At 43.6% G+C, this 17400-nt stretch overlaps 1 protein-coding gene across 2 annotated transcripts in view; it reads right to left on the reverse strand.

The window, feature by feature from the left end:
• SLC26A7 (solute carrier family 26 member 7) overlaps nt 1-17400 on the reverse strand; it is a 139625-nt gene that overhangs the window by 61476 nt on the left and 60749 nt on the right. Inside the window, exon 5 of one of the 2 annotated variants that reach the window (XM_084848013.1) lies at nt 12060-12220. The exons of the other annotated variant lie outside the window; for it this stretch is intronic. Coding sequence (XP_084704139.1) covers nt 12060-12220 — 161 coding nt within the window. The remainder of the gene's footprint in view (nt 1-12059; nt 12221-17400) is intronic. 2 annotated transcript variants of the gene reach the window in all.

The raw sequence follows: 17400 nt of genomic DNA on the forward strand, positions 1-17400 counted from the left end.
AAGAAGCAAGTCTTCGATCTGGGAACCAATAACCAATACAGTGGGTTGGATCCAGACATGCCCTTCCCTTCTCTAAAGGAACTCCCAGCCAGTGGAGGATCCTGCTAAAGGAGGGGAGATAGTTTCTGTCAATTCCCCACCCCCCTGCAGCCTCCAGTGCCTCTGCCCGTGCTGTTTCAAAGGGTCCCCTAACCTTCTGCAGAAGTTTTTCAGTGGCCACATGGAGCTGCAGAGGGAAGGAGCAATTGGAAAAATGTGATCCCCCACCCTTCCTTCAGCAGAACATCTTGTGAGCAGAACTCCACTCATGGGAAGTATAGATCCAATGCAAAAGATGTATGAACTGCATCATGTATGAATGGCACCATATGTAAGTTGTAGGGTTAGCAAATGACCAGAAAAAATGGTCATCACAATACCCTTGTGATTTTGACAGCAGAAAAAAGCATATAAAGCTTTTCATGGTCTGAATATAAGCAATATCTGCTTATAGATAACGTGTACAGAACCAACTGCTATTGAAGTCACAGGAGCAGGGGGCAATACAGTTTTTGGGCTACTGTAGTAAATTGTGAGACTCACCTGTAACATGCACAAAAGCCTGATCCTTTCCCATTTACCATGTGTAAAAGCTGAAGTGTACACATGTGGATGCCATTCATAATGGCACTATGAATGTGTATTTTCATATTTGGGAATTGGTTCAATGAGCATTAGAGGGGACTACATTAAACTTCACACATCATACATAACCACTTCCTTCTATGTGATAAAAAACAATGTGTGTGTGTGTATAGCTACAGAATCAGAGAAATGACAAAGATAATAAAATTTAAGATCTTTATTCTAAATTCTAGTAAAAATTTAAAATGCGGGTGGAGGGACGAAGAGACACAACCTTCCTTTATGAGAAGCTGGTTCTCTTTTGAACTCAAGACTCACCAATGGTAAACGAAGTATGTCGAATACACAAGGTGTACTTAAACAAAAACATACAGAGCAATCCTATGTTCCTGCTATTCTGGACAGCCACACTGCCAGAACTAGGGTCAGTATAACCTAGTCAAGATCATTTCACATGGGAAAATTTGTCATAATAGTAGGGATACATCTTTTTCACGCTTGGTCTAACATCAGAAAAAACACATTTTGTAGATGAGTCAGATGTTTGGATGGGTGGGCAATGAAACCACAACCTCAACCCATGTGTTGGCCTTATATAACCAAACAATGATGATGTTATACTAGATGGCTTGGGACTTGGCAGCCAAAATGTCATGGCTGCCCAGAACTGTGTGTTGCAAAGCATGTGGCTTTGCCGCAGTGCCCCGCCAGGAGCTGTGACTAACTAAGACAAAAGACGGAAACGTGGACTGTCATGTCAGAATGTCAGCAAAGCCGCCAAGGGCTCAGAAGCTACTGAAAGGCGGATCCAAAGAGGACCCAGTAAGCAAAAAAGGAGAGCTGGACTATGTCCCGCCATCAACTAGTTAAAGATGACATACTTAAATGCTTGAATGTTTATTTCAAACATATGTCTTTTACTGAAGATACACCATATTTGCCATCCCAGTTTGAAACGCTATATTTTTAAGGCTTTATGAAGACATCCTGAAATAATGGGGGATAATTTGGAAACTTGCAGACAGTAATTCTGTGGATCATCATCACCCATTTTGCAGCTGTTTGCTACTCGTAGATTATCACCACCCATTTTGCAGTTGCATACTGCTCGTTTTCCCACAGCAATCCACATGGGGATTATGTGCCTTGTCTAACAGCCGAGTAGGATCAATATGGTTAGAACAGCAGTTGCAGTGCACTTGTGTTACATGGTACTTTTTCTGTGAGGGGCTTAGCCCCTCACTGCCTCTTTAGCACCATCGTAACCAGAGGAGTCAAGTTTGCCCTCAGGACAGAGCCTGATCAGTCCTCCTGCATTGTACTCAAGCCTTTATGGATTGTCTTAGTTTTAGTTCACTGGCATAAAACGGTAGATGCGTGTTTCATAATATGCACCTGGCAGTATCATTGGGGTTTTAAAATTAATTAGAAAGAACGGATATAATAAGTCATCTACCATAAGATGTAAAGTGAAGGCCACCAAGTTGGATGGCTTTCAAAGGGGAATGGGCAAAGTCATGGAGCATAAGGCTACTCAATGGCTACTAGTCCTGATGGCTATATACTACCTCCAGTTCCTACAGGCAGCTGGTTGACCACTGTATGAACAGAATGCTGGACTAGATGGGGCTTTGGTCTGATCCAGCATGACTCTTCTTATGTCCCTATGTTCTTCTAGACTTCTATCGATTAGTAATGGGTGTGAGTCCTATTCTACACAGTGTCTGAGAGCACTCTGTATAATTCTATTATGCTCGCAGACCACAATCCATCTGGTCCAGCATTATGTTCACACAGTGGCCAACCAGATGCCCATGGGAAACCCACAAGCAGTACACAAGTGCAAAGCACCCACCCATCCATGTTCCCCAACAACTGGCATACATAGGCATACTACCTCTGATACTAGAGGTAGCATATAGCCATTAGGACTAGTAGCCATGGATAGTCTTCTCTTCCAAGAATTTGTCTAACCCCCTTTTAAAGCTATCCAAATTGGTAGCCACCACTACATGGTGGTAGTGAATTCCATAGTTCAACTGTGCACTGTGTGAAGAAGGACTTCCTTTTATCTGTCCTGAATCTCTCACCAATCGGCTTCATGGGATGATCCTGGGTTCTAGTATTACGAGAGAGGGAGAAAAATGCTCCCTATCCACATTCTCCACACCATGCGTAATTCTGTAAACCACTATCATGTCTCGGTCAGAAGAACATTGGAGTCCCAAGGATTGTTGGATTGCTGTCATATAATGCAACAGTGCATGCTAAACAAAGAACAGGCATGTTGATTAATCAGCAAGTTAACATGTCAGCAAATATAAGTGTAAAGGCAAACCATTATGGGTAGTTCTCCAAACGGGTGCACCTACAAAAGCAAACAAATTAGTCCAAATACTGGAGCCTACTCTAACATCAATCCAATTTTACAGGCAAAAAGTCCCCATTACATTGTTACAAAATGCTTCTCTCCAACATTTGGCAGCCAAATGCAACATGGACTGGGAATAAAGTTGCTTTATAAAAACAATTTAAATCTAAGACCTAAACCATACAGTTCAGAACCTCGTTCACAAAAATTAAGAGGCTAGATCCTAAATAAGAACATTTTGTTTTGCTTTTTAAATTTTCTTTCTCTTATCCTTATTTTCAGAAAACTTGTAACACTGCAAGCCAGCTCTTAGGTGGCGTCCTGCCACCCCTTGTCTTGAAAAGTAGGTTTGGAAGTTGGATGATTTATTTTTAATACCTCATTTGCTACATTTCTCAAGAACATGCAGGGAGCCGAGTACAGCTCAAGGTAGCCAACTTGAAAAATACAAGTGACATGATCCTTCGACCCGTGGGTGCAGCACCACTAGGGAAGGATCACCAGAAGGAATAAAGAAACCCAGTTTTCTCTCACCACAATTATGTGGACAGTCAGTACATCAGGCCATTATGGGGAGTGGGAGACCTGTAGATATCTCCTATACCCCTTTCTAATTCTTCCCCCTTCGCTCCATCAAGGAATGCAAGCTTCAAGCTTTAATTCATTCAGTGAGTGGAGGGGATGTGATGGGAGGCATGCACAAGGCCACGTAAAGCAACGGCTACTAGTCCAGTGAGTGGAGGGGATGTGATGGGAGGCATGCACAAGGCCACGTAAAGCAACGGCTACTAGTCCTGGTGGCTATATACTATCTTTAGAATCACAGGCAGTATGCCTACGTACACCAGTTGCTGGGGAACATGGGTGGGAAGGTGCTGTTGCGCTCATGTCCTGCTTGTGGGTTTACCATGGGCAGCTGGTTGGTGATTGTGTGAACAGAATGATGGACAAGATGGACCCTTGCTCTGATCTGGCAGGGCGCTTATGTTCTTATGAGGGGTCAGAGGTGTGGGGACAACAGAGGACCCCCAGGAAACATTCTAGCCATCTTGTCCCTCTGCAACATTAGGATCCCGGTTCCATGTATACCAGGGGTGGGCAACATTGCTCCAGGGACCATTTTTATCCTGTGGACCACTTCTGCCATCCCACGTTCTGCACTGGGAGGGGATTTTTTAAATTAAAAATCGCCAGTTTCCTATCCAGCTACATTTGACCCTTTTAAATGTCATTTTGGTTTTGTTGTTGTTGTTGTTTTATTTGAGGCGTATCAGGGGCATGCAGCTCATGAGCCACGTGTTGCCCATCCCTGTTGTATATGACTGCAGTGACATGATCTAACTCAGCACAGGCTCCCTTACTGGAAGGACCTTGTCAAGAAAACATGCCGCTGGCCCTGCAAGGTGGACCTGGCTGCAACACGTTTATCTTTCTAAAATGTACTAAATGCTGCCGCTACTCACTCAGCTCATCCAAAACCAGGGGTGAGGGGGAACCTGAAGGTTAACGTCACCTGGGAGGAGAGCAACACTTAGCAACTTTTTCACGGACACTGCTTGACAAAGCCTGATCTGTTGTCTTTTTACCTCCCCTTTAACCAAGCATGTAACATGAGTGGATGGTCCGGCACGTGCCAGAATGATCCTTTGGGATGTCCTTGTGAGAGCAGACAATCAACCCCCAGGTGAGGATTAATAAACTTTATTACCCATAAAGACAGGGAAGACAGAGGAATTAGGTAGCATACAAAATAAACAAAACATTTAACTCTACTAATAATCCTACACTGATACACTTAAAGATAGGTTCTATAGTATAACCTTATGTACACCCTACATGCGTCACCCATAGTTCATTTGAGGAAGAGTCAATGCTGGAGACTGAAGGGGGCAGGCTGACAGGGAAAAAGAGAATCTCCCAATCAGGGGTGACTATTATTATTTATTACTGATTGATTGATTTGATTTGAAACCCACCTTTCTACCAAGGCAACTATTATCACTTTTGATCAGTATTTGTTATTTTGGATCACTTCAAGGAGCATGGTCTTTCTGCAATAAAACAAGCTACTTTCACCCTCCAACAGTCCAGGTAGGTAGGGCAAGAGATGTGAATGGGAGACATTTCCTCTTCATGGCTATCAGACTCACTGGCTGAGCCAGCTCAAGACATTTTGCTGTTTGAGGCCAAGGACAAGATGGCGCCCTTTCCCCAGTCCATGTACAGATCGCGTCATCCTGCCTAACGGTAGGACTGGCCCTGCTCACTGGAGGGACTCCATCTTGTGTATCTGAGTGCTGAGCTACATGACAAGAGAGGTATCCTGAAATGCAGAAGTTAGTCTTTGGGACAGAGATAGTGGATTTTTATTGGGACAAGCCTTTTTCTCCACAGAACTCCTCTATGTTCTTTCCAAGCACTGCTAAGTGAGATCTCTTTGCACATTGCAAGTTGTGTTATATCTAGTAGTTCATTGTTGTTTTTATCTTTTCTCTCCCTTTTTTGGTAAGCTGCTTTGAGAAACTTGGTTTTAAAAGCAGGTTAAAATTATCTAAATAAATCCTACATGCAAAACATGTGCTCAACCGACACTGAGCTATCATCCTTCTGCTGATATCAGAGAGACAGAGACAGGAGTTCATCACAGCTAGAGTAGCAGATTTTCAGAACCTGGGAAGAACCGGGGGAACAGAAGCAGCAACCTCTGAATGGGGGCTAACAAAACAAGGTAAGGACCTCAGCCTTAGCATACCATCCACTGCTTTTTCACTTATAACACTCTTTTTTTCCCTTACTTCACATCTTTCTGTCTACTTTGTCACTTTAATGCAGCCTTCCCCAACCTGGTGCCCTCCAGATGTTTTGAACTTCCTATTGATCTGGGGTTCTGATTCTGTCAGGTCCCAATCAAAGCAGATTCTTTTGATTACCAAGATGAAACAAAGCCAGTTGTGCAAAAAGATGACAGTTTATTGACAGAAAATAGATGCAGAATATATACGCAAAGAAAGCTCGCACATCTCTTCAGTTGACAAAGCAGACATTCATCACAAGCTGATACATATGCCGGGGCCCCTATCAACAGCGTATGGGATGTTGTTCCTAGGGCCGTTAAGTTCTCCAGGCTGGCAGCGTGCTTTCCTCCATGGAGTGAGACCAGAGACCAAAACTAGCCTGCTTGATTCTATAGGTTTGTCTCTCTCAAAGCTGACAAGCTACCTCTGCTCATCCCAGAGAGGGGGGCTGTCTTTCCCCTGGGAAGCGAAACCTATCTTGTCTCAGGATGAGCTGTTACAGCTGGCCAGAACAGCTCCAAGAGGAAAGCTGTAAATTGCCGGCCTGTATGAAAGGGCTTCTTTTTAACTATAAAGCTTTCAGTTAGGTCAAATTACATTGGTCTACCACCAGCATATAGGAACACAGTGAGGCCCACTTTTTTGCTCACTAACCAACTCACTACAAACTTCAACTCCCATCAGCCCCAACTAGTATGGCCAATAGTTAGGAATGCTAGGATTTGTAGTACAAAACATCTGGAGGACACCAGGTTGGGGAAAGCTGCCCTAAGAGTCATTCATGCAATACCATCGATCAGGAAGGAGCAACACTAAGTAACCAGCTACAAAGGAGTGGAAGGCTCCTGAACTATAACAGTTGTGCAAAAGAGAGAATTTTAGCTGACACAATTAGTTGTGCTCAGGTTAAAAAAATGCTACAGCTGTTGAAATTCCTCTTCTACGCTACCATTGAACATACATTCTCTTTCCTGCCATCTCATCTGTCTTGCCATCCCAGAGAATCCACATGTAACTCTCCTTAGAGCCTATGCTATGAGAATGAGCTGCAGCCTGACCGGAATCCCCTGATGAGATAACATAGCTATCACCTATACTGAAGGCAGAAAGGTGTCACACCATTCCTCTTCGACAAGTTATGAAGTACCTTCTGACTCCTTAACCAGGGGGAGGGCCTTCATTCAGTGACAGAGCACATGCCAAAGCTTCCTGGTTCAATCCCTGCCGTCTCCAGGTAAGTTTGAGAAAGTACGAAATCTTTGACAGCTGCTGCCAATCATCTGTGTAGGCCAAGGGTGGGCAACACGTGGCCCCCGCTTTGTTCCCCTTCCACCGCCAAAATTGTGCTGCCTGCAAAAACCATGGCAACTGTGCAGGGAACATGTGTCTTCTTTGCAAGCAGAATCGCACTCCCAGAAGCATGATTCTACTTGGAAACAAGGCATGGTGTTCCCCACACACCTCGTTTCCCTGTAAAATGCTGCAATTTTGACTGCCGTTCCTGCCACAACAGCTAATTCGGTGGTGGTGAGGTGGGTTCTGGGGGTCCAGTGCACACACACCCTGACCCCCAGAACTTCCCCACACCTGGTTTAGACAATACTGAGCTAGATGGATCAACGGTCTTGGTATGCTGCAGTTTCCTGTATTCCTATGTTCTCCTGCTTCCGTTTGATAGTCAGTTTAGCATACGATGCCTTGGGAGAGACGTTAGTTGTGCGGCCTGCTAAATACATGGTTAGAGGAGCCATGGGGGCAGAAGTTTTTGCATGGATGTCTACTCACGTAGGAGCAACCACAAAAGAGAGGGCAATCACTTCGGGTAGGGTACATATAAAGGGCATCTTGTATTTAAGGCAGTTTTGGCTGAATCAAGTTGTGATTTGATATAAATTTGTGATTTACATTTCTGTGATACTTATGTATCTCATGGATCTTCAGAGTAAGTTGGTTCTCTCAATATACATGCCATTTGTTCATGCTGAATTATGATCTCATCCTATAAAATAAAATCTTTTATTGGCTTGTTTTCCTTATGACTCTCCTACTCCACTTTATTAAGAGTCTTGAGTGCTGCTTTGCAGCCCCGAGAGTCTTCAAGCCAAGAAAGAGGCTTAAATAAGTGGAGGTTGTGAAAATGAACATAAAATAAAGAAGAATTAGGCAACAAACTAAAATTACAAAGGTTTTCTTTAAAAAAAACTACAATAAAAACAGAACAATGAAGTAGTTGCCAAATTTGCCTTTTGCTGTGCAGTTGTGCCTGCTGGGCTGTACATAATTACTTAACTCTATTTTTCATATAAAACTAATACCATGGCAACTCAAATTATCACATTTATTGCGTGATGTTCTGGATGGCGACCCCGGCAACTCTCCAAAGCAACCCATATGTGAAGACATGCACATGGAATTTTTGTCTACTTTTTAACAGTCCCATGTTTTCTAATAAAAATAAAATGACCATTTTAAACAAAGATGTCAAATATAATGCTATATAATAAATCAACCTTTTTTTAAAGGCCATGGTTTTTGTTCCTTGACAAAAATGCAAGGAACATAGGCTTTGTTTTTGCAACCATCTTTTAAAAACTCAGTTAAGATGCAAATGACTAAAGCGATGGTTTGCAAACTACATACTGACAAACCTGGGATTCCTCAGGTGCAAACTGCAGCTCTTCAATGAGAAGATCAGTAATGGCGACATGCTTTCCTGAAAGACAGTTTGTCCATCATTACTGAAGTTCTCCTGCAATGTAAAATTGTAGAAGAGTGTCAGGTGTGCTGTAGGTCACATTCTCAGTTCAACTGGGGCAACAGTGAGCCCCAAGAAATGTGAACGTTGCCCCATATGGACTGTATATACACCCTAAAACACATCACAGGTGGGCAGCAGATCAGTTAATTCAGCAGATGAGTTAATTCAGAAAGGATTCCCTGAATGCAGAATATTTGAAAACTGCTGGAGAAATGTGCCAAGATCAGCAGTTATCTGCCACATTTTCAGCAAATAACATCAGGGCTTCTTGTGGGCTTTTTTTAAAGGAATAATACAATCTTCTGTACTTAGAGAACTGCTGTAAAGAAGAGAGTCTGACCTTGTTTACTGCAGGCGGGTATAGGAAGTTAATGGAGGACAAAAAGCAAAGAGGTTGGAAAGACTGAGAGCCAAGGATATTCACAAGAAATGTTCAGTATGTAGACAAGCCTGGATCAGAGAGATGCTGGCTGGGAGATGCTAGGAGTTATAGTCCAACACAGCCAGAGGGCAATAGCTTGGGGAACGCTATATAATTCTGCATTCTTGTGTCCCTGGCTGTTGCGTTTAAATATCAATAGCAACCACCAGGTGGCATTATCTGTTCCCTGAAAGGTTGGGGTTTACAAATGACACTTTATATTAATAGTACATTAAAGAGTAGTTAATACGCAGTTCATAATACTTATGGAGATCAAAAGATCAATCAAAACTTTCTAGTTCTTAAGTCCATGCTTTGTAGCCAGCTGCACAGCAGGTGATTGTGACCAACATTTATTTAAGACATTTTTACACTCAACCTGCCTTTCTGTTAAAAAAAAAATAACAACCTCAAGGCAGCTCACAAAACCAATTTTAAAAAATATTAAGTAGCAGCAATAACTAAAAACAACCGGGAAACAATAAACCAACCATAGAACAAACACAGGAAAAGGGCAATCACTGGCTGAATCTACACATAGCAGTTATACCGTTGCTAGGCTGGTGAGGATGAGGGAGAGGGCCTTCTCTGTGGTGGCCCCCACTCTGTGAAACTCCCTCCCTACAAAACTCCACCATGCCCCTCTTTAATGAGCTTCCACCATGCATTGAAAACTTGGTTGTTCAGGCAGGCATTTGGGGTGGGTTAAGGTATTTGTAGAAATATGATGTTTTAATGTTTAATTTTACTGTTTTAAACTGTTTGTACTGCTGTACATCGCCCAGAGTGGCCGGGTGACCGGTCAGATGGGTGATTAAGAAATTTAATAAATAAATACATAAATAAAAAATTATCATGTTGTTATCATAACTATTGTTGCTCAATGGTGTCATGTGTACCAATAGTTATGATAACGGTATGATAACGGTATAACTGCTATGTGTAGATTCCACCACTGCCAGTTTAACTTATTTACTGTCCAAAGTGCAGGCAAACTGGATATATTTATCTTTTAAACGCCAAACTAATAATGAGGATGCCAGGAGAATTTCACAAGAGGGGTGCCACCACGGAAAAGGCTCTTTTTCCAGTAGCTAACCATGTAACCTCCAAAGGTGGAGACACAAGGCAGAAGATCCATAGATGAAGATCTCAGCAGGTGGCCAGTCTCGTATGGGAGAAGCAAGGCCTTTAGATACCCTGGTTGTAGACTGCTTAGGGTTTACCAAGTGCACTAAAATGCCACTTCACCAAAAGACTAGCTGGTCACATTACAGGCTATGAAAGGAGGTTGGGTTCAAAATTGCTGAATAGCTACAATATGCTTACTTCCACCAGCAATCTGCTGCAGACAGTGGAGTGGCTGAATACTGCCGCTGGGGCCCATACATCATCTTTGGGGCCCACTATAAATTCGTAACACAGGCCCCCTCCCATGTATATACTACAGTCCCATCCATCCAATCTCATGAGTCATTAAAAAAAAACATTCTATTTTAATTCTGAAATTACATCTTTTATATTTCTGAAATTACATCATGGCCCACACTGGGGCTTTTCTATCCTTTACCTATCTCCCACCCCTCTTTGGCTACAAAGAATCCTACAAAGCTTGCTGACTATTTTGTAGCCTTTTAGTTGGTCCTAATGAAGTTCTTATCCTTTTGATGTTTTGATTTTTTTAAAGCCCAATGGACCAACGGGGCTACAAACATTTTATATGCAGTCCAATTAAAGGTTTATTTTTATGGCCTTCTAATTATCTCCCCAAAGTCAATTTCTCACACAAGTTCAAGCTCGAAAAATGCTGCTTCTGATTGGCTCCAGCAAATCTCACAAGATCAAGACCAGGGATGGGCAGAAAATAGATCTCCAGATCTTTGGGACTTCAGTTCCCAACATTCCTGTCCATTGGCCACTCTGGTAGGGGCTTCTTAGAGTTGAAGTTCAAAACATTTGAAGATCTATACCTTCTGCCCACCCCTGATCTAGACAACAGTTATAAAGATACAGTGAAATAAGTTTCTATAAGCATCCTCTAATATGATCTACAATTTAGCCCCATTTTTTTTCCTCATGGTAACAGAGCTGCAGCCTGGGCAGAGAGGCCTGAATCTCTGGACCCCAATGAACTGTACTCCCCCCCTCCTCCATGCTTGGACCACCACTGCATCAACAGTTAATACTGCAGCAACAGGACAGAGGACAAGGGAGTGGTGACTGGCTTGGTTCTGAGAAGTAAAGGATAAAGGAGTATTGGACTTGGACTAGAAAGCTAGCAGTTCAAGTATCCACTATTTATTATTTATTTATTTGCACATATATATACTGCTTCATATCTAAACAGATTCCAGAGTGGTGAACAATAAAAGATAAAATGATAAAAAGATAAAAGAAATAGAACACCATATTAAAAATTGTTATTTTTTTTAAAAAAACAGTAGCAATAAAAACTGTAGCTGGTCAGTCAGCAAAGGCTTTCTGGAATAAAGCTGTTTTCAGGAGGTGCCAGAAACAACACAGTGTTGGTGCCTGCCTGACTGCCAGAGGCAGCCATAGAAAGGGGGCCACCACACTCAAGGCTCTTCTCTTAGTGGACTCCAATCAGGCCATAGGTCCATGCGGAACCACAAGGAGCATGCCCTGATGACCTCAGTGACTGGGCAGGTTGGTAAGGGAGAAGGCACTCTCTCAGGTGCCAGTGCAATTGGCAGCCAGTGCAGTTCCCTCAGCAAAGGAGTTGCATGCTGAAAAGGGGCAGCTCCCGACTGCAGCTGAGCTGCTCCATTCTGTACTAGCTCCAGTTTCCAGAGCAGTCTTAAGGGCAGCCTCACATAGAGTGCATTGCAGTAATCCAATCTTGAGGTTACTACCACCTGTACCACTGTGGCCAAGCTATCCCTGTCCAGGAGAGGCCTGGCTGTACTAAATTGCACTAATCCAGTTGCTGTGCCTAGGCCTGATCCTGTAACTTTTAGCTAAAATGTAAATACATCTCAAGGGCATCTGCCAACTGGGCAGTATACAAATATAATACATAAATAAAATATGAGCAAAGCAGCATGCCCAATCCTCACTAAGCAGACTCACATAAAAGAATCCCAGGGGTCCTGAGATATATGGCATTTTCATTCCCAAGAGGTACTTCACTTGTGAAGTCACGACATGTGTAGCTGCTCCCGTCGTCATTGCACTTATCACTGGCTCCGTCAGCAAGAAGGTGGCACTGCCAAGGTGTAGCACAAACATTGCTACCTGATAAACCAAAGATATATACAGATTACATTTGAACACAGTTAGTGATACTAATGTAAGGAAGAGAGATGCTCATCCTTTAAAAAACAAATTAGAAAGGAGGATGAGATAGCTCCATCAGCTTATCAAACAGTGATGTTTTTTAATTACACATTGCATACCATGAATAAACTTTTAACACATGACCATTTTCATGCATTTATTAAATGCTATATCGCTGGTTTTCCAGGCCCTGTGCTGAGATTAGTTATAATAACAGCTGGCTCTGCCAATGTGTATTCAGTGCGGTGACTTCTTTGAATATTGGCTCTTAGTGTTCTTTTTTCAGTTATTCCAATAATATAAACACAATAAGCAGTGCAGAAAAGGAGGCGTGGGCTGTAGCCACAACAGGCATGCTGGAGCTACTTAAAAAGCCGTCCAGCTCATACATTCACTGTACGGAGTCTGACAGACTGGAAGTCACAACGGTCAGATTTCTAAGACCAACAGGTTGAGGAGGTGGGAGAAATGGCTCTCAGCTTCAATTTGATTACCTTTTTCAAAAAGGTAATATAAATACAAAACCCCCAAATAACTCATGTTCAAGAGGTAACGGAAACATAGGGGGTGTTTCCACCAGCAATTTACTCCGAGCCCACTGTGTGTTGAGGTCGTTAGGGATAGATGATGTCGTGGCCATCCAGCAGCCACCCCGGAGCTCATCGTGGGGAAAACAGATTTCCTGAGACTGCTTAAAGTCTGATTCTTTTCCTTAAGTTGTGTCCTCCCCACTATAGTTGCGGTGTGCCCCAATGCCCACATTTAGTTCGGGTATGCTAGCCCTGCCCAGGGGTGTGCCTTTCACCATGACCCCAGTCAAGGGGTGCTTCCTCCCATTGGGCTGAATGAGGCTTGCCCTCTGAATGACCACAGAAACAACAGAGAACCTCCCTCACTTGACATGGCACATGTCAGGCTCTGATTCACTGTATTAGGAAGTAACTACTTCACAGCTTCCTTATAGAGATCCTGTGTGCTAAAATGGGGGCTGATTTCCATCTCTTTCCCGCAACAAACCCATTAGTATCTCCTCAGAAGTAACTCCCATTGTGGTCAATGAGGCTTGCCTTTGAATGCCCACATCAGAACTTACAGAGATCCCCTTCAATTGACATGACACATTTTAAAGCCCAATTCCTTAAGTACGATTAAGCAGTGTCTCCTCAGCAGTAACTCCCATTGTGCTCAATGAGGTCCTGCAGGTTAAAATGGAGGCTGGTTTCTGCCTTTGTGTTCTCCCCCACCCCTTTCCCAGCACAAGCATATGTGTGTCTACTCAGGAGTAACTCTCATTGTGGTCAATGAGGCTTGCTCCTGAAATGCAGATGCACATGGACTTTAGGGGGAAAGGAGAAAGGGGGGGAGGGGGGAAGCCTCTCTTACTGGTTGAGCAGCCCCTGCCACTCCAACCCCCACCAGGAAGTATATGCTGTGAAGTGATTTTTACTGGTCCGGAGACTCTGCTCCCCAACCAGGCAGTATGTGCTGTGAAGCAATTTTTACTGGTCTGGAGAATCTGCTTGTGGAGCCCTGCTCACAGCAAAGCCAATGCCATTTAAAAAATCCAGTACTCCTCCATTAGCTTCTCCTTCCATTGTCATGGAAACACGGACATAGTTAAGGTTACATTTCATTACTGTCACCAATTAATCATCAAACCATTATTAACATTGCTTCCAATAAACAGATCATAAATCATAATTAAATTAACAATAATCCCAACTTAATCAACACCATATCATAATTCATAATGCATTCATTATTATACAACATCTGTTTAACATTTGTGTATTGGACACACTTGTCCCACTATGCTAAAGCATCTCATTTTTTTAGAGAACCCTCCCAAATTTTCTTAGAGTACAAAATCTTGTGCATTAGCATTCTGTGCTAAATGTTCTTTTCCCATTCTGTTCAAGATGGCAATTCTTGGTTTTTCCCCATCTGGGGGCTATTATTCAATTGAGCCGAAATTAACATAATGCTAATGCGAAAGGTCACGTAATAAAGCGAAGCAATTTAGCTTCCCTTTTTGCTATCTTGTCCACATCACACACACAAATTTCAGGCCAAACGTCCTCAGCTGAGAGCGTTAATTAATTTATTTAAAATATTTTTGAATTGCCCCTCCACTCAATGAGTGCTTGAGATTTACAATTAAACCATAAACATGAAAAATTCAATTAAAAAAAACTGTGATAAAATACGTAACTTTCTAAAACCTTTTTTAATGTTGTGTTTTTACTACTGTATTTTAAATGTGATTTCAATATTTATATGTGAACCACTTAGGGACTTTATTATATGTAGCGGTATATAAATATTACAAAGAAATAATTTAATAAAATCAGCTCAGCCCCAATTTACAACATTAGCTACTCAGCAAATAGAACTAAAGAGTTATAGGCCTAAACAATAGATGAGACCTGTTTGGAAGTACCTTTGGATGGTCAGTACCATTTCAGAATTCAGGTGGGGGCTCACAAGGCTAGATGAACATACAGAGTGACCATATGTCCTCTTTTACAGAAGACAATCCTCTATTCGAAGGGCTGCCAGAGGACTGTCCTCTGTTTTGAACGTATCCTGTATCTGAAGGGCTGTCCAGTCCAGTTTAAAGATAAAGGACCGTAAGAAGAGAGAGCTGGGCCTTGAAGCTGTCCATCCACAGCACCTGCACAGCAGACTGAGCACACAGTCACACAGGCCGCCTAGTCACAGCCTTCCATGCTATGGTGAAAAGCACTATATTTCTATTTAATTTACAGTAACTATTCCTAATTTTGCATCAATACATATAATTAGGCTATGCAAATTGTACGTGAATCAGTATCCTCTTTTGGCCTCTTTTTTGGTGATGTCCTGTTTTGGCCATTCACAACTGGCCACCCTATCTCCACCCCTGAAACCCCCTCACCCCAAAGCCACTGAATTCTCCATAGAAAAAGAAGTCAGGGAGAAGGGTTTTAGCCAAGCCTCCTTCCTAACATGCTTATTTTCTATGTGTACAAATGCCACCCACCCCATGAGGAATATTCTACCATGTAAGCCCCTTCATGAACTCTGACGTGGTACAGTGAAACACAGGGTTGGCACCTCATCTATTTTTTGTGGGAACTAGGCTATAAACGCTCCTGAGACAAAATCCCACGTGGACTGAAACAAAGGAGGAACTGACACTTCTCCTCCTGAAATGGTCTCATGAAAACCAACCATTTTGCCTGGTAGAGCCCAGGACAGGTGACGAATGGAGCCAGGAGGCAGAGCCCAGTGGGTTTGAGGGGTGGGCCAGGAGGCAGAGCCCAGCAGTTTAGAATGCATTTGGAACATTGCCCAAGGGCCCCCAATTACCAATCATTTTATGGTTTCATAGCATTTGTACACTTTTCCCCCCATTAGGAAAGGTTGAAATGCCTCTCCTAAGGCTTGATGACTGGCAGTAGGAGCTTTAAGCTACACGATCCTGATATTTTTTGTACGTTTGGCACCACCCCTTTTGCTTTCAGCCCCACCTCCACTGGAATCCCCCCCCCCCCGCTTCTCCGAAATTGAATTTGGTCTTCAGGCTGAAAATGGTTCCCCAGCCTCCGGGTAAACAATGATCCTACTATCGTCTCTGGACCAAACTATGTTATATGGGACATCCCTGATCAGATCTCCGGGTTTTGTTTTTTAAAGACTTAGAAGCAGCCATGTGAGGAGGGGAAGGGCAAAATTCACCAGAACTGTGTTCTTGGGGGAGGGGAGAGGTTAACCTCCCCCCCCATGCCATTTCCTCAATTGAAATTGTCCCCCTCCTTTTAAATCTGCTGTTAGACAATGGTAGAAGGAGAAAAACAGGCATTCATAGGGCTTCTCCACAGCAGGCTTTTTATCCCACAACTTAACTGGGGCTTCTGCTTCTGAATTCTTTGCGAGATTAGGATTGGACCTTTAAATACACTTTCCCCTTTTGTTCCTGGGATGTCCTTTATCTGCAAATTCTATATGTTTCATTATACAACCACTAGATGGTGCTGTGGTTATAGTGCAAGTCTGTTGTTACACATTGAGATTCAAATCACTATTTTTAAATAGCTCATTATCGCCGTTACAAATAAAGCCATGGGAATTGTCAGGAGCACCCTAGCTGCCTCTTGCAGTCCCCACCAATAGCCAACTCAGGACACAGACGACGGGGAATTATTTCTGAGACTTTATTCCTTTATTACTTTATGACTTTTTCAGAATACTAGTCGCTAGCGCCGAAGCAAGGAACAGCACTGGGGATAGATAGCAGAGTAGCCTAAGCTCCAGGTAAGGCAGTTGGTCCCTGTTTGAAGGAGAATCATGGGAAGACCCTGAACTTATGGGCTAGGGAGAGATCCTCCCTCTTTCCCTTGGGTCCTCAGGACGCGAGCGTTGTTTTAGCGCTGAACGAGCAGAGTGCCTCCTTTCAGCGCCCTCCATCTGTCGTCGCTCCCTGCATCTGCGCCAAGCGTCCAGCAAGCCCCCCTCCAGCGCTCTCTCACTGCCAGGGTCACTATCTCTCCCAGGAATGCTGGCAGGAGGAATCTCTGCCAGCTGCTGTGTTTGTGAGAGATGAGCGAGCTCCTCTCCCACGGATTGCTGTTCCTCCTCAGAATCAGAACTGCTCTGGGGCTCTATTGGCTAGGGATGTACGAAAGTCACTTACCTGGTCCCGCAGCTTGCTTCGCTGTGGGGGGGAGGTGCTTCGGTTCTCTCCCCAAAGTTCAGGCCGGGGGGGGGAGGCGCCCCGCCTCGCCCGGCTGAAATTCAGGCCGGGGAGAAGTGCCCCGTCTCCCCGGCCACGAAATACAAAAGTGAATGTTAAAAAAAAACAAAACCACACACGTGATAGGCTACGTAACGATTTACGTAGCCTATCATGGCTAGATTTCCAAAGTCAGCCGTGATAGGCTACGTAAATCGTTACGTAGCCTATCACGCGTGTGGTTTTGTTTTTTTTTTAACATTCACTTTGTAATGGCGGTGGCAGCAGCCGGTAGGAAGACCGGCCGCCACCCCCACCCCCGCCAAACCGCCGCAGGGACCCGCCGCCAAGAGGGACATTCAAGGGAGGTAAGTCCCATCCCGGAGGGGTGGCGGGGGGGTGGCGGAGAATTTCACCGCC

This window comes from Heloderma suspectum, chromosome 4 (genome assembly GCF_057233095.1).
Source record: "Heloderma suspectum isolate Gila_16-S chromosome 4, 16-S_ref, whole genome shotgun sequence".
Taxonomy (NCBI): Eukaryota; Metazoa; Chordata; class Lepidosauria; order Squamata; family Helodermatidae; genus Heloderma; species Heloderma suspectum.